This window comes from Geotrypetes seraphini, chromosome 14, assembly GCF_902459505.1.
Source record: "Geotrypetes seraphini chromosome 14, aGeoSer1.1, whole genome shotgun sequence".
Taxonomy (NCBI): domain Eukaryota; kingdom Metazoa; phylum Chordata; class Amphibia; order Gymnophiona; family Dermophiidae; genus Geotrypetes; species Geotrypetes seraphini.
This window is the reverse complement of record NC_047097.1, coordinates 45857434-45879584: the sequence shown is the minus strand read 5'-3', so window position 1 is coordinate 45879584 and position 22151 is coordinate 45857434. Positions and strand designations below refer to the sequence as shown.

The following is a 22151-nucleotide window of genomic DNA, read 5'->3' as shown; positions in this document are numbered from 1 at the left end:
GTCTAGTACTGAAGAATCCCAGTATGACTTTTGGCGGGGTGGGGGGGTTGTGCTTGTATTGGATGTTGGTTGCCTTGTTCGTGGTTTTGTATCATTTTGCATTTTCTCAAACTTTTGAGGGGAAAAAAAAAGAGAAAAGAAAAAGATGTAAAGCTGGCCTTAACATCCAGAAAACCCCATATTCTTTGTCCCAAAACAGCTTCAGAATTTCTACAACTGACTGCATTACAGTCTAAAATATCAGATTTGCCAAATCTAAATTCTGGAGTTCTTAAAAGATATCTGATGATTTTATAGGCAAAAAATATCTGGATTGTTTGCAATATCAGGAAGTTTAATCAAACACACTAGGGGCCTGTTTTACAAAGCCGTGTGGCAAAAGCCCCGAAGCTCTTTAAATCTCTATGGGCTTCGGGGCCTTTACCACAGCGGCATGAGCTAAACGGCTTCATAAAAGAGGCCCTAGGATTTATAATTAAAAAAAATCCCAATACAATACAAACACTGGAACATAACCATCATGTCATTAGGCATCATTCCCCTTGGATCATCAAGACACATCTTTCAGCTAATTTCTATAATGGGCTTTCACAGATTCAAAATGTAGAAGGCTCTGAAGTTCAACATTTACATGTACTAACATGTATGAAAACTTTTGTTCTCTGATTCCTAATTAAAGATTAAGGTTATCAATTAAGTGAAAGATGCAATCCATACAACAGCTTATAAATAAAAATGTTTATTCTTATGACCTAAAAAGCTTAAGAAAGACATGTTAATAGTTAAGTGTACACATGAAAGTTTATTAAAAAAAATAAAGATACATAGTTGCCAAGATACACAGTACAGAAGCACTTCATGTAGCAGTATCTTCTGGAAAGATAGGTTAGTACCAGAACACACAAGTGTGTGCAACAGAGGTGTTCATTTAATAGCATGTATAATTTCCCCAAATGGATGTTACACAGGTTTATATTCTATGATAAGTATCTACTCAAAAGCTTGGAAACACAAAGCCTTGATAAACAATACCTCTAAAATACCTTAGCTAATTACTTATCCTTAGCATATTTAACAGCATTAACTATTTTGGTTCTAATTTGTTTTACAGAACTTCAGTAATGTAGGAAAAATGCGTATCAAAGATGCACCAAGTCAGAAGAATTACAACATAACCATTAAAATGTCTTGGACAGGGAAATCGCATTAAAATTATCAAACCACTTTCTTTCTCTCCTCCACACACAAAAAAAAAAAAAAAAAAACCCAAACTAAAATTTTCAATTCTAGCCCTGCTTTTTCTGGTCTCATCAGATGTTTACTTTAACTCATGTTTCAGGAGCACTGGATCTCAAAATCTTCTTGGTGGGCCTCCCTTGAATGCCTTAAATCCTGAAGCACTTCGTGGCATTGAATTGCCTGTGACCTGCACAATTCTAGAAACAAAGATGTAAAAATAAGTAAAATTCTAATAGCACTTCTCACATATACTTGTAACTGCCTACAAAATGCACAACAGAGGAAATGTACAACAAATTACTGTTATATTTAAGGATAGCTTTCAAATTGTTCAAAGACATGATTGGGCCAATTCTAGACTAATATCCACAAGGTTCCCTGTGGCCTGACACCACTAAGAAGCAAGGGTCCATTGAATGCCCTGCAAATGAATGTGTTATGGGCATGACAAGCATAGTTTCCAACTCTGTGAGTGGTAGAGCATCCCCGATATTCTTTTCAGCACTGAGCAGAAGTCTTTCAGATGTAGAGCTACAGGGAAAAACAGGTAGGAGAAATTAGATTCTTACCTGCTACTTTACTTTCTTTTAGCTTCTCCAGACCGATATAGGAAATCTTACAAGCGGGTATATATCTCATCATGACCAGCAGATGGAGACTGAAACAAAACTGTGGAATAGTACATAAGAGGTACCTTCCCCTATTCTTATCAGTCTGACGAACAGCCAAGCAGAACTAAGAACTTGAAACAGAAATAAACCATACATACTACGAATAGGAGTAATAACTAATTATACCCAAATGCTGTTGGAAAATGCAGAGGAGAGATACCAGAAAGAAAATGTCCCCACAGCTCACTAGCTAAGCCAAAGCCACTGTTCTTCAATTCTCCCTGGCCCTAAAAAAATACTACAACCCGCAGAAAAACCAAAATCTGCATGCGCAACAGCCACAAGAAAGAGTTTTGTTCTGCCCCCCATTTTTAAAATGTTAGCTTTTGATATTGCATACATAACAAAAATTTAATAAACTTGAAACAAGAACACCACGACAATAGGGTGGGATCCTATATCGGTCTGGAGAAACTAAAAGAAAGCAAATTAGCAGGTAAGAACCTAATTTCTCCTTCTTTAGCACTCTCTAGACAGGTATAGGAAATCTTACAAGCGGGACATACCAAAGCAGTTCCCATCATGGGTGGGACCCCCGAAGGGCCGACACCAGAACACGCTCACCAAACACCGCGTCTCGACACACCTGAACAGCCACAAGGTAGTGTCTGACAAAGGAATGCAAGGAAAACCAAACAACAGCCTTACAAATCTCAACTAGAGGCACCAGCGAAGATTCAGTCCAAGATGCCGCCGGACCCCGAGTGAAAAGAGCATTGAGAAATTCTGGAACAGGCTGGTTCAGAAGAGAAGCGGATGCAATAGAGTCTTTGATCCAACGCGCAATGGTAGCCCTAGAAGCGCCATCCCCTAACAAGGACCCGCAAGAAGGGATGATCTAACCTCCTGAACTCCTGTGTTCTATGCACATAAAAACGAAGAACCAGACATCTAACTTGCGCAACTGCTTCTGCTCAGAAGATCCTCCCGACTATCCAACACCAAGAGGACCACTGCCTGTTTGACATGACAAGGAGAAACCACCTTTAGCAGAAAAGAAGGAACAGGCTGCAACACTACCCACTCTCTAGAAAACTTCAGGAAGGGAGACCTACAAGAGCATGCAGCTCTGAAACACATCTAGCAGAAGTAATAGTCACCAAGAAGACAGCCTGAAGGGTAAGGACCTTCAACGAGCAGGCAACCAAAGGCTCAAAAGGGGAGGCACACCAGCCCGGACGGGACCAGATTCAAATTTCAAGAGGGAACAGACGGCCGCATGGGAGGCTTGAGCAATTTGGCCACCCGCAAGAAGCGAACGACATCAGGAATGGCAGTAAACCACTGACCTCTTAACAGCCCCCAGCGGAACTCTGAGAGAAGACCAAGCCAGGCCCCTGTCCAGGCCATTCTGCAAGAAAAGAGACCACTCCACGCACCCTACATCAGTCCTCAAAGATATGCCATATCCACACAGAAAAAAACGAAAGGAATTGACCCCACAGAAGCCTGAAATGTACAAAGTCTCTGAGACCCCAAGAGGGTGGAGATCATTTTATCTGAATACCCCTTCTTATGTTCCCTGTCAAGAGCCAAGCCGTAAGACAAACGGGACCTGGATAGAACAAGGGAAAAAGGACCGGAGTCAGCAGATAGGGCGAAAAAGGAAGAGGATCTGACACCAGATCTGCATACCATGGATGTCGGGGCCAATCCGGAGCCAACAGAACTACCAGGCCCGGGTGATGAACACTGCGGTGAAGAACTCTGCCCACTAATGGCCACGGAGGGAACACATACAACAGCCCCTCCGTTGGTCATGGTTGAACCAGAGCATCCAGACCCTTGGCCTGACTGTCTTTGCGACGACTGAAGAGTAGGGGTTTTTGGCATTGACACTCGGGGCTATCAGGTCCATCAGGGGCTTACCTCAAGACTGCACTATCAACTGAAAGGTCACGTGGCTTATACACCACTCTCCGGGATCTAGCATGTGACGACTGAGGAAGTCCGCCTGAACATTCTCCACTCTGGCTATGTGGGAGGCCGAGATGTCCTGAAGGTGGGACTCTGCCTAGACCAGTGATGGCGAACCTATGGCACGCGTGCCAGCTGTGGCACGCGAAGGCCTTGCAGCTGGCATGCGGGAAGGTCCGCAATAGAGAGCTGCAAGGGTCGCAGGGTTCCTGCGGGGCTGGATGTACTAAGTCGCGGGGCTGGATGTACTAAGTCGCGGGGCTTTTCTCCCTACCTGCTCTGCTTGCAGCACAAAGCCGAACGGAAGTCTTCCCGACGTCAGCGTTGACGTCGGTAAACAAAGCCCTCCCTCCCTCCGACGTCTGCGCTGACGTTGGGAAGACTTCCGTTCGGCTCTGTACTGCAGGCAGGGTAGGTAAGGAGGAGTAGTCTCGCGGCTCGAGTGGCTACCAAGGGAGGGGGGCGGTCCGCCCCGCCCCGTGTGCAGCACAGCCGGCCAGGTCCCCTTATTTTTGTGGCGCTAACCCGACCGACCGACCGACAACAGCCCTGGTCCGACAAACCTCCCTGCCCTTAACCGCGAATCTAAATTATCTTCTTACAGCAGTTGTAAGAAGGAAATTTAGATTTGCGGTTAAGGGCAGGGAGGTTTGTCAGACCGGGGCTGTTGTCGGTCTGTCGGTCGCGGAAGCGCCACAAAAGTAAGGGGACCTGGCCGGCTGTGCTGCACCTGGGGCGGGAGAGAAGGAGGGGGGAGAAGGACGCTGAAAGCACTGGGGAAGACAAAGGGGTGGAGAAGGACGCTGAAAGGACATGGGGAAGATGGGGGGGTGGGGTGGAGAAGGACGCTGAAAGGCCATGGGGAAGACGGGGGGGAGTGGAGAAGGATGCTGAAAGGCCATGGGGAAGACAGAGGGGGGAGAAGGACGCTGACAGGACATGGAAGATGGGGGGGGGGGGGAGAAGGACGCTGAAAGGAAATGGGGAAGAGAGAGTGGGGAGAAGACGCTGGCAGGGAAGAAGACAGAGATGCCAGACTATGGGGGGAGCGGAGGGAAGAAGATGGGTGCCAGACCAATTTGGAAGGGGGGAGAAAGGGAGAGGCACAGTAACAGAGCAAATGGAAGACGCAGAAGGAAGAGAGACAGTGGATGGAAGGAACTGAATGAGAACATGAGGAAAGCAGAAACCAGGCAACAAAGGTAGGAAAAGAATTCTATTTCTTTTTGCTTCAGGATAAAGTAGTATATTAGTTGTGTTGATAAAAATTTATAAACAAAAGAGGCTCTAGTAGAAACACGTTTACAAAGTGTGTATTCTTCCCAATTAATATTTCCAAATTAATAAAGTCTTTTTGCTTATTTGTAAATAGGTTTCTACCAGAGCCTTTAATTCAGTAGCATAATTAAATGAAATAACTATTTCTGAAGTTTATAGGGACGGGCGGGGACGGAGGGGATTCCTCACTGGGACGGGTGGGATTTCTGTCCCCGCGCAACTCTCTAGTCCGCAATTAAGATATGCGGTGCGGCGGGAGGCGAGTGTGCCGGTGTCTGCTTTGCAGCTCACCTGGCAACAGGGCCGGACTGGCCATTGGGAGGACCGGGCATTGTCCCGGTGGGCCGCGGCCCATCCTCCTGTGCTGGCTGCAGTCCTGTGAGTGGATGTTTAGCCTGCCTGTCTTCCCCTTAGTATCCTATGAGCCAGGCAGTGTGTGAGGGGGAAGTGGGGGGAGGAAGAGAAGCTTCACACTGAGTCTATCACAGGAACTCAGTGAGGCTGTAGTGTGACTCCACATGTGACATCTGTAATCAGGAACAGTTCCTAGTGCTCCCATGCTAGAGAGGTGAGGATATGGGGGGAAGTTAATGTGTCTAATAATGTGCTCCTCTGTAAAAACCTCTGTATCTTCCATGGGGGACATGCTAAATTCGAGGAAATAAAAAAGATGCTTATGATGATTGCATAGAGAAGTTCAGTAAGCTGAGAGGAGGGCTGGGCTCTCTGTGAACAACCAACACACTAATCCTCTGCGCTGTACCTTATGGAAAACTCAATATAGCAAAAAAAACAGTAAAGTGTATATGTGGCCCTTCACAGTGCTTTTGTAAACATCATAATAAAATAACAAAGGCTCCAATAATGAAAAATAAAACTCCTTTTCCCATACACTCAGGTTGCACAAGTCCGGTTTTCACCCGGACAGTATATTTTTTGACCAAAACGGATGTCTACAATTAGTAAAATTCCCCAATCACATATTTTTTTATGGGGACGGATTTGTATACAGCACTTCATTAGATTTTTTTTTATTATACAAATTTTATCTTTTTGTAGACTTGAAGTCTTGAACAAAGAAAATGAGTACAGCAAAAAAAGCAAAAACAGAAAGTGGAAGACCATTCCAAGAGGCCTGGACAGAGTACATATGAAGTGATTGAACGCAGTGGGAAAGCATTGTGTATTATGTGTAATGAAAGTGTTGTGTCTCGCACATCGTGTCAAACGTCACTTTGAGACCAACCATAACAGTGTTGCTGAACTTGGTTTAGCTCAAAGAAAAGAGTTCCTTGTAGGAAAATTAAAGAAATATCACTCCCAGTCTCTTAGTTTTAGCAACTATCTTTCAAAAACTAATCATCTTACAGTTGCCAGCTTTCAACTTTCACTGTGCATGGCAAAACATGGTAAGCCCCTCTCTGATGGAGATTTTATCAAAAAGGCAATTTTGGCTGGGAGTAATTCACTCTTCCATGATTTCCAAAACAAGGATAAAATTGTGCAGCGCATCTCTGAGATGCCGCTAAGCAGAAATACTGCAAAAGATAGGGTTCTGCGAATGGCTGCTGATGTTAGTCAACAGCTTACTTGCGACTTACAAAAAGCACCCTTCTACTCCATGTGCTTGGATGAAAGTACAGATATTACTAACCATGCAAGACTAACGCTCATTTTGCGTTATGCTACTGGTGACATCATGAGAGAAGAGCTGGTAAAACTGCCGTCTTTGCCTGGAAGAACACAAGGGATAGATATCCACAATGCTGTGATGGAGGCTTTTTCATCACTAGACATAAGTCCAGAAAAAGTAGTTTCAGTTACTAGCGATGGAGCACCTAGCATGGTGGGGACAACATCAGGATTCATTTATTTCTTTGCTAAGGAAGCAAAACATCCACTGATTCAATTTCATTGCATAATACATCAAGAGGCTCTCTGCGCCAAAGAAAGCAGCAAAAAACTTGACGATGTCCTCAAAGATGTAACAAAAATGGTGAACTTCATCATGGCGCGTGCTCTTAATTTTCGACAATTTCAAGCCCTTCTCGATGAGGTTCAGGCACAATATAACACTTTACTGATGTACAATAATGTCCGGTGGCTGAGCAGAGGACGAGTGTTAGAGAGATTTGTGGCCTGCTTGGAAGAAGTTAGGCTATTTATGAACGAAAAGGGGGAAGATTATCCTCAACTCACCAACACGGCCTGGCTTACCAACCTCATGTTCTTTACAGATTTTACTAACCACTTTAATGTACTAAACAAAAAATTACAAGGCATGGGAAAAACAGCAGAAAGCATGTTTAGTGACATCAAAGCTTTTGAGAGAAAATTGCATGTTTTTGAAAAAGACCTTGAGAGTGGACAGCTAAAATATTTTCCCAACCTAAAAATACATTTGGATAATTCTACAACATTTGTGGACAGTCATAAAAAACACCAAGAAATCCACAAAGCATATTCCACCATTGTAGCCGAAGCAAAGGAGAATTTTAGTAAAAGATTTTCTCAGTTCCGTAAGATGGAGACAACCCTTTCATTTATAACTTCCCCAGAAAAGTCCACATTTGAAGATCTTGATCTTTCCTGCTTACAGTGGTTGGATATTCAAAATTTGGAAATGGAGCTACTGGAATTTCAAGAAAGCTCTATCTGGAAAAGTAAATTCAATGACCTGCGTGCGGCTCTTGAACGTATTGAGTGTGAAAGGGTGACAAATGAAATCACTGCTAGCAGTTCTGAAAATGAAATCCTAAAAGCGTGGAATTCTCTGCCAGACAATTTTAAGTCCATGAAAGCACTTGGGATTGCTCTTCTTACTTTGTTTGGGTCATCCTATGCTTGTGAGCAGCTGTTTTCGGCTTTGAATCATATAAAATCTGATGCTAGAAACAGATTAACGGATGACATGAGTGCTGCATGTGTTGCTCTGAAATTAACGCACTATGAGCCAAGGATTGACAAGTTATCAGCATGCATGCAACAACAAAAATCACATTAATTTTTTTCAGAGCATGCCTAATGCATATGTTTACATGAAGCAGTGTTTTCAGTTTGCAGTTAAGACACTTTTCTAAGTTATTTAAATATTATTTAAAGATGTTATTTAAAAAAGGGACTTTACATGGCCCTGTTGTATTCCAATCTGGAATTTCCAATAAAAACGGTTGGTTTAATTGAAAGCTCTTTTGTTTTCTTTACATCATATTATTAGAAATGTAATGATTTAACTATTTTCTAATTTGATTGTAAATTTTACAAAAAAAACATGTATAGACTCTTTGGGAATGCACACCGAGTCTTGACACAGTTAACAGTTTTAAGAAGTTTATCTTTTTTTTTACTCAGGATACATTTGACATGTTATGTGAATAATACATTTAAATTATATTGTGTAACTGAATCAAATTCTTCCTAAATTCATTAAATTGAATGAAATCATTAAAACATTATAAATTGCCATGAAAACCAAAGGATTGTGAATCAAATTGATTCTCTGACAATACAAAGATTCCAACCTTTAAAAATGATGTTACATAGTTCAGGCAACTTTATAAAGAGTTTTTAGATACTAAAATCTTGTTATTAAGGTTTAATTGACGTGCTGGCACTTTGAGGAAATTCTTTGGTTTTGTGCAGCAGTTTGGGCACTCGGGCTCAAAAAGGTTAGCCATCACTGGCCTAGACCATGAGCAGAGCCACGTCCTGCGCTACCCGAGTGCTCTTGGTGCCCCCCCCCCCTGACGATTGACATAGGCCACCGCCGTGGCATTGTCTGAAAAAACTCTTTTGCCCAAGGAGCGGAAGGCGAACAGTGCCAGATGGACGGCTCTGGTCTCCAGCACATCGATCGACCAGGATGCCTCTACTGTGAACTAGGTTCCCTGAACTGAGTGACCTAGACAATGAGCTCCCCAACCGAGGAGACTGGCATCCATGAGAAGCACCGTCCACTGTGGTTGATCCAGACCCATCCAGTGAGGACATGAAGTCTGCCAATCAAGTGGAGCAGGCTTCGTCCAAGGCAAGACAAATCATGGGCTGCATACGAAGGGGTTTCGTCAGTCGTAAGGCGGAAGTCATTATGCCATTGTATAGATCCATGGTGAGGCCCCACCTGGAATACTGTGTGCAATTCTGGAGGCCGCATTATCGCAAGGATGTGCTGAGACTGGAGTCGGTGCAAAGAATGGCCACCCGGATGGTCTCGGGACTCAAGGATCTACCATACGAAAAACGGCTTGACAAATTACAGCTATACTCGCTCGAGGAGCGCAGAGAGAGGGGGGACATGATCGAGACGTTCAAGTATCTTACGGGCCGCATCGAGGCGGAGGAAGATATCTTCTTTTTCAAGGGTCCCACGACAACAAGAGGGCATCCGTTGAAAATCAGGGGCGGGAAACTACGAGGTGACACCAGGAAATTCTTTTTCACTGAAAGAGTGGTTGATCGCTGTAATAGTCTTCCACTACAGGTGATTGAGGCCAGCAGCGTGCCTGATTTTAAGGCCAAATGGGATCGGCACATGGGATCTATTCACAGGGAAAAGGTAGGGGAGGGACATTAAGGTGGGCAGACTAGATGGGCCTTGGGCCCTTATCTGCCATCTATTTCTATGTTTCTATGTTTCTTGAACAAGAGGAGGGGTCTGGAACCACCAAGTTTTAACTTTATTTAAAATTTCTTATATCGCCTAATCAAAATAAATCAAATCACAATAAAAAGACTGCAGCATGCCAAGCCTCTCACAGGAACAGGGAGATCCAAACTGTTCCTCTGGGGCAACCACCTCCGAAGCACAGCATACTGAAGAGGACGCTTGGGGGCCCGTGCCCACCTTACTATGTCTAGAGAAGCCGCCATCGATCCCAAGACTTGGAGGAAATCCTACGCCCAAGGACACCAGAAGCAGGCGAATTTGAGATTGCAATTTGCTTACTTGGGCCTCTGGAAGATCTTCCCCAAGGAGGTATCAAATAGAACCCCAAGGTACTCCAGATGCTGAGATGGGATCAACTGACTCTTGGAAAGGCTGACCACCCATCTCAGCGACTGCAGAAACTCCACCAACCGAGCCGTAACCTGGGTGCTCTCCTGAAACGACTTTGCCTGAATCAACCAGTCGTCCAGGTAGGGATGCACCAGAATGCCCTCTGAACCCAAGGCTGCCATGACGACCACCATAACCTTGGTGAACGTCAGGGGACCCGTGGCCAGGCCAAAAGGAAGCGCACAGAACTGATAGTGCTGACCCAAGATCGCAAAGCAAAGGAAGCGCTGATGGGAGGCCCGAATTGGAACATGTAAGAAGGCCTCCTTCAAATCAAGAGAAGTCAGGAACACCCCTGGCTGAACTGCCAGAATGACAGACTGCAGCATTTTCATGCGAAAAGAGGGAATTTAAGAGCCCTGTTGACCTCTTTTAAATCTAAGATGGGCCGAAAGGTCCTCACCTTGGGCACCACAAAGTAAATTGAGTACCTCCCGGTGCCACACTCCTGAGGAGGTACTGGAACAACTACTTTGAGATTGAGCAAGCGTTGAAGCGTCTGGTGAAAAGCCTGCGTCTTCCATGCCGCTTAGCAAACACTGAGACCACCGCATCCACCACTGGCGACTTCAAAGTAGCCCTATCCCCCTCCGGGATGGGATATAAACGAGCCATGATATAAACGAGCCAACTGCGCCAGGACGAGATCCCGACTATCCTGATGCATAGGAAAGAGCGGGAAGCAGAGAAAATCCTCCTAAGAGAGTCCCTCACACGCAGGGTCTCCGGTGGCGCTTCCTCAAAATGCAGCACCGAGGAGATCTGCTGAATCAGGTCTTGTAACTCATCCCTCTGAAAAAAGCGCACCATGGATACCTCTTCGTCAGAAGGCGGAAAACCCGCCACCATTGGCCATCCCCTTGAGAGGATCCTGGAATTCCTCAAGAGTCCAGGTCCTCATCCAGGCCAACACGCTCCTCTGACCACCAATCCGCTTCCCAAGCCACCTGGGGGGTGCTTGGACGAGGGAGGAAGAGGGGACACCAAAGGAGAAGAGGGAGGCAAAGCCTTAGGGGGTGCGGGGGAGGCAAAACCATAGGGGATGCGGGGGGAACCACCCCTCCCAAAACCTCCTGGGCGCACATCGGACCCCCAGCCACCTGAAAATAGGCCCTGCACAATGAAAAAATTAAATCAGGGGGTAAAAACCCCTGGGGGTCCCATGGGATTCCCTACCACAGCAAGGGACCCAGCTGAAACCTGCCCCTGTTTTTCCAACATAGGGGGAAGGTCACCTGAGGTTGCAGACAAAATGAAAAGGTCTGTCTGTGAAAATGGCGAAGTTCCCGCCAAAAATAACTCCCCCTCCAGGGCCTCTAGCGGCTGAGAAGCCTGAACTGCCCCAGCCACTAAACAGGCAAGCCGGCATCAGCTGTTAAAAAATCAGGTGAGAGGGAGTCCCGAGCCGAACTGGCAGCAAGGGAGTCCTTTTTACCTTTACTATCGGTGGCTGAGGAAAATCCTCTGTGGGCGGTGGGGGAAGACCAGGGAGCCCTGGACGCCTGCAACTGCTGCGGACGGAGCTCCACTACCGCACCAGCCTGAACAGCCGATTTCAGGCTGGCTGCGAATGCCTCTCGTCTGGACCAAATTGTGCACCACTTCCCCTGAGAAGTGCTCAATTGGTCCATACACGATCTAGCTAAAAGAAAAGTGCTGGTTAGTTAAAAAATACAGTAAATTACAGCATATTTAAAGGGAAAGCAACCCTTCAAACTGGTACTACCTTAGGATTTTTTCTTCTTTTCAGAACAGACTCCACTGGCTCTCAAAGCAGCATGCCTTGTTTGACTTAGGGGGCAAGGCTTACTGCTGAGGCACCTCTAAAAAAATGTTGGGGAGGTGGTGGAAATGGGGGGAGGGACCCAGCTCGAGACCCGCCAGGTTTGACATCCCCAAGTAGTGCTGCCCGATTCACGATTCGAATCGGTTCACTGATTCAAATCAGGTGAATCGATTCGAATTGGTTCGTGTTTGTTAAAAACCGGACTTACCCAATCAGCTGCAAGACGAGTTCAGGATATTTCACGCCGCTAGCCTCTACCCATCTAATGTAACTTCCGGTTTTGCAAAATCGGAAGAAATGAAAGGAGTGGGAGAGTCAATCGGCGGGCGAGCGAGTGGACCTTGTGCAGCAGACCTCGGCAGCAGCAAATGCTATTTTTGGCTGGCTCTTTCCCCGCATTTCTTCTCTCTTCCCCGCGATTTAATATACAGTCCAATAAGTAAATAAATCGGCAGGGGGGCTGGTGAGTCTTGGGGGCTGGACATGGAAGCTGAAATCGGCAGGAAACCTGGTGAGTCTTGGGGGCCGGGGATGGAAGCTCAGAATAGGCAGGGGGCTGGGGATGGAAGCTGAGAATCATTTCTGTAGGTTATCAGAAATTTGCTTAATTATTTACTCACACAGAAAAGCAGTAAAAGTCAATAGGTTCTGAGTGGGAACAACCTGTTTGATCTTGCACTCGTGTGATTGACCAATTGTATATCACTGTTTAATTTATCACATTGATTAATTTGAGCACACATGAGGTGTCCTATGATGGTGTGCACTGCAGGCAGAGGGTGATTAACCTGTGCCTTATTGTGTAAAAAGCTGGAGAATTCTCTCCCCTCGCTTACCTCTCACGCTAAGGACACCCTGCTTCAGTATAATTATTTATATGATTTATCTTAGACATTATTACGTGGTCTTTTCCTCAAGTGCTGAGACATCAGGTTGTTCCCACTCGAGAACCTATTGACTTTTACAGTGAATAGAATAGAATCGAATAATTGATTCAACAGGGTGAATCGAATTGAAATATTTTTCTCTGAATCGGGCAGCACTACCCCCGAGGTTGAACAGACCCCCCAAGCAGGGCCCACCCAAGCTCAATCCGGCACAAAAACAGGGGCTAGGATCCTAAACAAATTCCAACAACCCTACCAAGAGAGATGGGTACAACTCCTCACACCTGATGACTGAAAGATGACTGATAGCAATAGGGGAAGGTACCTCTTATGTACTATTCTACAGTTTTGTTTCAGTCTCCACCTGTTGGTGTTGATGAGATATATACCTGCTTGTAAGATTTCCTATACCAGTCTGGAGAGTGCTAAAGAAGAAAGGCTTTCTCTTCTCAGCTATTGCTCTGATCTCCCCCTATTTGTCAGGCATTCCTTAGCCAGCCAATAAGTTACAGGGAAAAGCAGGACAGACGGTTCATGCCTCCCCCTCATGCCTCATGGGAAGGTAAGAAATGTCTGAGTAATAGGTGCAGAGGAGAGCAACAGTGTGTCAGACAGGCTTCTTGCCTTTAGTCTACCATAGAGGGGGATAAGTGCTGAGGGAGGGACTGGGAGAGGAAGTGAAAGAAGGAAATGAAACAGTCACAGGCACTACTGATAGCTTGTGAGAGAAAGAGATTGAGGGAAGAGTTATGGACTGTGAAAGGGAGAACAGAACTGAATAAAAGCTGGGGGGGGGGGCAGCTTTTATTCAAAGGTAAATGGGTGAGGAATTAGCTGAAGAAATAGATGAGGACAGAAAAAGGAACTGTGGGGGATTCAAAGAGCAGGGGTCTGATAGGGGAGAGGCTGAGAAAAGGGTTCTGAGCAGAGGATCAGGTTGGAAGAAGCACCTGAAGAATGGGATGGAAGTGGAAAGAGGAGTGAGAGACTAAGAAGAAAGAACAAGCAACAGCAAGGTTTTCAAGATAAGCTTTTATAATGGGTTAGGTGCCCTGTTGAGCTTTAAGATCAATGGATTTCACACAGCTCCTATAGAGTTGGAGAGAGGAACTAGACAGGGTTGTGCATTGTCTCTGCTTTTATGTGTGCTCTATTGAACTGTTAGAGTGCTTTATATGAGCCCGTATGGATATCCAGGGACTCCAGGTAGGGGGGAAGGAATATAAAATCCTCCTCTCTGCAGATGATGTATTGCTTTTTGTACAAGAGCCAGAGACCTCCCTCGCACACTTAATGCCTATGTTGGAGGAATATGAGAGGGCCTCTGGGTTTCAGGTTAACATGGCTAAATCAGAAATTCTGATTATTAACCTAGAGGTACCTAGAGCGTGGGCACTACAGTTAGGCTTCCCTTTTCAATGGACGAAGGGTTCTCTACAATATCTGGGTATCCAGCTTACCCCCGACCCTGCCCAGTTACACAAAGCTAACTTCACAGATCCCCATCTCCTCTTTTTGGAATTGGACAAATGGGAGGGCTTAATCTTGTGGTGTTTAGGACGAATTGCCACGAACAAAATGATGCTTCTGCCTAAATTGCTTTCTCTCTTTATGGCGCTGCCAATTGTACTCCTCCAGTCCTTTTTCCGTAAGTTGACACGCAAAGACTTTGCCTATATCTGGAAGTGATGGCCGCCCCAGGTAGTCCTTTCTATATTGTTATCAGGTCAAGACATGAGGAGGTATGTGAGTGCCATGCTTTTTTCAATACTATAAGGCAGCACTACTACAGTAAATAGTGGCATGGATCACTTATGCAGACAAATCCTGGATAAATTTAGAGCAGGCATTCCTATCTGCTATTTCTTTATGGAGGCCCCCATAGCTATATTGCACACAAAACTCTATATCCCTAACCCAGGGGTGTCCAATGTAGGTCCTCGAGGGCCGCAATCCAGTCGGGTTTTCAGGATTTCCCCAATGAATATGCATGAGATCTATTAGCATACAATGAAAGCAGTGAATGCAAATAGACCTCATGTATATTCATTGGGGAAATCCTGAAAACCCGACTGGACTGCGGCCCTCGAGGACCGACATTGGACACCCCTGCCCTAACCCTTTCTTAAGAGCAATAATTAATATATGGTATAAGCTTTGTAGACAGATATTTCTTGAACGTGTTTATTTTACCAATACTCCCATTAGTTTAACTTTTGATTTTAATCCTGGGAGTGAGGATCCCATTTGATATCAATGGGTCAGGGCAGGGCTGCGCACCTTAGAGCAAGTGTGGCAGGACTCGGGGACCGTTTCCTTTGAGCATTTACAGAAGTATGGCCTCTTGAGCCAAGATACCTTTCTTACATACAATTATACACCTTTCTATTTAGGAAAGCGTTTTGGGACCTCAGTTTAAGAGAGACCCACTTAGAGAAAGCATTGCTTAAGGGTCCTGGGAGAGGTGGAGTTTCCAGGCTATATTTGGTTCTATTGGGAAGAAAGGCTCCCCCATGTCCCCTATAGGGAACAGTGGGAGGGAGACTTGGGTTGGCGAGGGCATGATAATATTTGGACACTGATATATAAAAATGTTTGTATTACCTGTCTCCTCTAACTTAATAGAAAATTGATATAAACTATTATCGATGACATATGACTTCATGCAAACTATCCTGCATATATGGCATCCCTGAGGGCCTATGCTGAAGGCACTGTGGCCAGCGAGAGGACATATGGCATATCTGGTGGGATTGCCCTCTGGTGTGGCGTTACTGACAGCTGGTTGGCCAGCTGCTGATAAACATTATTAGAAAACACTTTCTTGTGCTATTAGAATGTTGCTTAATGCTGCCCCCCCTCCCCCCCTTTGGATCTACTGCTCATGAACACCGCTTGGCAATTTTTGTGAGTAGTGTGGATAGCACTCACTCACCATTGGCAATCAGCTAGGATAACAGACCGCAATAGCCTCTTGGGGCAGTTGGATCATATCCCAATTAATGTGCAAACGTCTCTCTTCGACAGAATATATTAACTATCATAGAACTTGGGATTATCATATAACATGGAGAGCATGCTGTGCCTCCCAAGTTGGACAGACTAAGTGACTATGATTCCTAGGCTTCTCTGGATATTCGATAACACTGCCTGGGGAAGGGGGTTCAGGAGTAGGGGAAGGGGGAATGTACATTGTATCATCTTGTTGCATGTATTGGTTTTTGATTAAAATATTGTCCACACCAGGTGGCTCTTTCTGAAAGTTCACAATCCAGTCCAGACTGTAACATCTCCACAACTGCCACTACTGCTTTCTCTTTCCGTTTGGGACAGAGCTCTGATGAGCCAATCGCCCAAGCACTTGCCAACCCGCTCTGCAAAAGATGAGCAGCCACTACCACATTAACTAGTGAAAATGTGGGGCGCTGTTTATGACCCAAAGGAGTGTGCTGAGAATTGGTAGTGATTCTCAGATACATGAAAACTCAGAACTTTCTGTGCTCTGGGAAAATCGAAATGTGAAGGTAAGCTGTCAAATTCAGGGAGGCCAGAAATTCTTCTGGCTCTACCACTGCAATGACAGACCAATGGTCTCCAATCAGAACCAAGGGACTCTAAGGGCCAGGTTGATGTGTTTAAGGTCCAGGATAGGTCTCCACTCCTGAGAGAGCGAGAGAGAGAGAAAGGTGTTGACACAGGCTCAACCCTAACTTTTGATTTGACCACATTCCCTGTCCCTGCTTTTTTTACATTTTGATACAGGCTGGTCATTATTACCATTCACTAATCAGAAGTACAGTAAAACCATGGTTTGTAAGCATAATTCATTCCGAAAACATGCATGCTTGTAATCCAAAACTCATGTATCAAAGCGAATTTCCCCATAAAAAATAAAGGAAACTCCAAACCCCAAAAACTTTAAAACAAAATACTGTTATGTACTTGTATTGCAAGACCTTGCTTGTTTAGAACAGTCACTACACTTCGTGAGAGAGAGAGAGTGAGAGAGAGCGAGAAACCATCGGCTCAATTGTGATGTGATGCATATACTATATGTCCTTGTATTGCAAGACCTTGCTTGTACAGTGGAACCTTGGTTTACGAGAATAATTTGTTCCAGAAGTATGCTCGTAAACCAAATTGCTCGTATATCAAAGCGCTCCCCCCCTTCAGGCCACCAATGCTGCCCCATATCCCCCCTCCCGCAATTCTACATCAGAGAGAGCAAGACCAGAAGGCCTTGAGCATGCGCAAATGTTCAAGGCCCAGTCCAGCCGAGCACAGGCAACAGGGAGGATCTCTGACACACCGCCCAGCCGAGGGAGGATCTTTGGGCACCGGCACGTCCTATGCGTTGGTGCCCAATAGGGGTAAGGGATTTCGTTTCGGTGCTTGGGGGGATGTAGGATCGCGGGGGAGGACGACACAAGCGGGGGGGGGGGGGGGGAGGGGAATCGCACTCGTAAATTGAGTCAAACTCTGTTTCTGAGGCACCGATTTTGCGAATGTTATACTCGTCTTGCAAAACACTCGCAAACCGGTGCACTCTTAAACCGAGGTTTGACTGTACATCAAGTTAGCATTTGATATAGTTATTATAATATGGGATATTTATCTATAAATATGTTTCGGATGGGTGGGGGGTAAATTCTTTTCGTGGAAAAATTGTAGAATTTCAAGTGGAATTGTATATCAATGAATGGATTTTTGTACACTTGTAAAATTTAAAATGAATAAAGAACTATAAAAATAATAATAAAAAAAAAAGTTAGCATTTAATAAAATGTTTTGCTTATCTTGCAGAACAAGTTACTTGCAATCCAAGGTTTTACTGTATTTTGTTTTTCCTTTTTTTTTCTTTCCTGGGCAAGAAGAAATTTGTTTTGAGTTATTAGTTGAGCACCCCCAATCATTTTCAAAAGTTGGCCCCCACGGTGGCATGTACTGTGGAAGCCAGGCCTAACCAACTCAAAATCTGCCAAGCTGTGACCTGCTGACTACTCAGAACCTGAGAGGTGATGAGGACATCTGCACATGCCGTTGGCTGAACCATGTCTATCAGGGCTCCTATGTATTCCAATTATTACACTAACAGTAGGTGGGGGCTTGGGGTAGTAACCTGTATCTAGTAGCTCCAGTGCCCGAATAATTCTACTTTTGTGGATAAGGGTCACGAGAAGCACTGAAAATTCAGCCAGCAGAACCACCACCAGAAATTCACTAAGTTCCTTCAGTACCATTGGATATATGCCATTCACCTTTGTTTAGCCAGTTCTTCATGAACAGTCTTTTGAAAATTGTTCAGGCTCTACCACACCTCCATTTCTATTTGTCTTCTTAAAGAACAGCATCACTCTAGTGACAAGGCAACCCTGTAGCCAGGATCTGCCTACCATGGGATGCAATGTCATCTCACATCAAGGATGTCTCTCCAGGGGCTTCTGACCAGGCGGGAAAGGTTAGGACAGCCATTATAGAGGAAGATTAAATTATTAGGCATGTAGATAGTTGGGTGGCTAGTGGATGTGAGGATCGCTTAATCACGCCTGCCTGGTGTAAAGGTGGCAGACCTCACACATCATCTAGATAAGATTTTAGACTGTGCTGGGAAGGAGTCTGCTATCTTTGGTACATATGAGTACCAATAAAATAAGGAAATGTGGTAGGGAGGTTCTAAAAGCCAGATTTAGGCTCTTTAAGTATGAAGTTAAAATCCAAAACCTCCAGGGTAGCATTTTCAGAAGTGCTCCCTGTTCCACATGCAGGACCCAAGAGACAGGCAGAACTCTGGAGTCTCAAAGCAAGGATGAGGCGATGGTGCAGGGAAGAGGATTTTAGATTTGTTAGGAACTGGGCGACAAACTGGGGAAGGCGAGGGCCTATTCTGCAAAGGAGTTAATGGTAACTTTATTTTTCTTTGTTATTTTGAATTTTCTTTTGCCAGTCTCTGTTCCTGACAGCAAGTGGAGGTTGTTGTTTTTTTTTTCCTTCTTCAAAATATAACATTCAGAAATGATTTCTGTACCTTGAATGTTGAGACATTATGCCTCCAGCACGTCCATCTCCCATTCTTCTTGCATCATATCCACTGCCTTGTGAACCAGGTCCATGCCATTCTTTTCTTGGTCCACTACTGTCACGCCCATGACGCTCCACAGCTCGCCTACTTTCACTATAATGCTAGAAAATCAAATAAATATTTTTTCAAAAAAGATACATAATTAGGGTGTGCTTTTACTGTTACAAACTATGCTATATATAAACTTAAAACCACCTGCAGCTAAAGCAGAACAGATCCATTATTCTCACATGTGGGTAACATCTACAGAGCCCAGTGTGGAAATACTGCCTACCATACTGGTTGTTTAAAAGTTTGGAGGCAGTGCTCCCACCAGGCATGCACAGGTGCCATCCAGTCCAGCTCGCAAGCGTGAGACCAGCAGTACAATATAGCTAACAAGTAAATACAACTCCTAAGGGAGGTGGGAGGGTATGAGAATAATTGGCCTTCTGTTCTCAAGAGAATAACTGCTACAGATAACTTCTTTCTCAGAGATGATGCCATACGATTCTAACATTTTGGAATCCCTAATGACCAGGCTTACTTTAAACAAGAGGGATGCTCAATGTTGAATCTAAAAAGTTCAATCAACCTGAATATGCACACATATACACTGTGTAAAAATGTAACTTAAACAGAATAAAATGGGTCCAATAGGGTGGAGCTGTATTCTAAATCCCCAAAAGGTTCTGCGGGACTTTCTGACCAAACCAGCAGTCATATTAGCTGTTATGCTCAAGGCAGTAGTGGAATGTGAATGTAAATACTGATGACCACATTGCAGCTTTGTAAATATCTTCAATGGAGGTGGACCTTGAATGAGTTACCAATGCAGCCATAGCTCAGATATTGTGAACCTTGACATGAACATCTAGTCAGCCCAGCCTGGGCATAAGTAAAAGAAACTGTCAATTGGAAAGAGCGTATTTGCCAATAACTGCCATACTGTTGAGATCAAAAGGAAAAAAGCTAGGTGCAATGTCTATAGGGCATAGTCTACTTCAGGTAAAAAGCCAATGCTCTCTTGCCACCCAAGGTGTTCAGTTCACTTTCACCAGGATGGGCATAATGGTTGGGAAAATATGTCGGTAGGATGATTCACTGGTTCAGATGGAACAGGGTGAGTGCAGAGAAAGCACAGTTACTTACTGTAACAGATGTTAATCCAGGGACAGCCAGGCAGATATTCTCACATGTGGGGTGACATCATCCATGGAGCCCCGGTATGCATCGCTACTTTAAGAACTTGAGAAAGTTTGCAAACTGCCCGCAACATGCATCTGTGAGTGACTTCCCACCTGACGCCGCTCACGGCTCCTCAGTTCAGTGAGCAAGCTAAGAGGCCAACCAGGGAAAGGTGGGTGGTTTGTGAGAATATTAGCCTGCTGTCCCTGGATAACACTTGTTACAGTAAGTAACAAGTAAAGTGTGCTTTATTCCAGGACAAGCAGGCAGCATATTCTCACATGTGGGACTCCCTAGTTTACTATAATGGGATGGAGGGAGAGTTGGCCATTAGGAAAATCAATTTTGCAATACTGCTTGACTGAAGTAACCGTCCCATCTGGAATAAGATTCCAGATAGTAGTGTTATGTGAACGGATGAACTGAGGACCAAGTAGCAGCTTTACATATTTTATCAATAGGAGTTGAGAGAAGGAAACTGAAGCTGCCATAGCTCTGACTTTGTGGGCTGTGACACAACTCTCCAGTTGTTGTCCAGCCTGAGCATAACAGAAGATAGAAGAGGCCAAATCATGTGGAAATCGTTCTCAGAAACTGGACGTCCCAATTTGTTAGAATCAAAGGAGATGACAAGTTGTGGTGATGTTCTATGTGGTTGAGTCCTATGCAAAAAGTAAGCCAATGCTCGTTTGCAGTCCAGAATGTGAAGAGCCGTTTCCCCAGGGTGAGAATGAGGCTTAGGAAAGAATACTGGAAGTACAAAAGATTAAGGTGGAACTAAGTGATAACCTTTGGAAGAAACTTGGGATGGGTGCAAAGCACCACTGTCATGGTGGAATACTGTGAAAGGGGGGTCCACCACAAGTGCTTGAAGCTCACTGACTCGAATTGACATAAGGGAGATGAGAAAAAACATTTTCCACTAAGGTACTTAAGATGACATTGGTTCGAAAAGAGGCTTCATCAGTTTAGCAAGAACCACATTGAGATCCCAAACCACTGAAGGTGGCTTGAGGTGGTTTGAAATAGAAAAGTTCTTTCATGAATCTGGACACAAAAGGATGAGCAGTAAGAAATTTAACATCAACTGGTCTGTGAAAAGTATTTATAGCAGTGAAATGAACCCTGATAGAAAGTGGTTTTGAGACTTGAATTGGATAAATGTAGAAGATACTCCAACACTAAAGATACAGAGATGGATTTAGCCTCATGACGACGAGCATACCAGGTGGAAAACAGTGTCCATTTTTGCTGGTAGCTGCATAGATGGTTTTCTATTGATTCAATATTACTTTTAATGGAGACATGGATGCGGGAATTTAAACAAATTAAATCAGGATAAAACTAAATTTTTCTTTGCAACATCTCAGATTCTTTTTGAACCAACAATTAAGATTAATTCAGTATCTTATACATTAAGTCCTACAATTAAAATACAAGGGAGAGCTCAGAAGACCCGTTACGGAATTTTGAGTTTACCACTGGCAGCGTCTACGAAGAACTATCAAGGCTCTAAGTGAACAAAGCCATGGGACCGGATAAACTACATCCCAGAGTGCTTAGGGAGTTGAGAGATGTCCTTGCGGAACCGTTAGCTAAGCTCTTCAATCTTTCCCTGAGTACAGCTAACGTCATTCCACTGCACAAAAAGGGATGCAGGACGAAGGCTGCAAATTACAGACAGGTAAGTCTCACATCGATAGTGTGTAAACTTATGGAAACATTGAATAAACACAAATTAGATACGATCCTGAACGACGAGAGACTAAGGGATCCCCACTAACATGGATTTACAAAGGGAAGGTCCTGCCAATCCAATCTAATCAGTTTCTTTGACTGGGTAACGAAAAATCTAGATATGGGAGAGTCCCTGGATGTTGTGTACTTGGACTTTAGTAAGGCTTTTGATTGTGTCCCAACACCGTAGGTTATTGAACAAGATGAATTTGTTGGGATTAGGGGAAACATTGACGGCATGGGTTAGAGACTGGCTCAGTGGCAGACTTCAAAGGGTGGTGGTAAATGGTACCCCCTCTGAAACATCGGAAGTGATCAATGGAGTACCACAGGG

The 22151-nt window shown here is 44.6% G+C and overlaps 1 protein-coding gene across 3 annotated transcripts in view; it reads right to left on the bottom strand.

Annotated features, from left to right (window-relative positions):
• Window positions 1–782: 782 nt before the first annotated feature.
• The window catches only part of SLTM (SAFB like transcription modulator), a 362439-nt gene continuing 341070 nt past the window's right edge, over window positions 783–22151 (bottom strand). For all 3 annotated transcript variants that reach the window (XM_033919728.1, XM_033919731.1, XM_033919730.1), the window contains 2 exons: window positions 18860–19014; window positions 783–1436 (listed from right to left, as the gene is read on the bottom strand). In XM_033919728.1, coding sequence (XP_033775619.1) covers window positions 1352–1436; window positions 18860–19014 — 240 coding nt within the window. In that variant the 3' untranslated portion in view covers window positions 783–1351. The remainder of the gene's footprint in view (window positions 1437–18859; window positions 19015–22151) is intronic.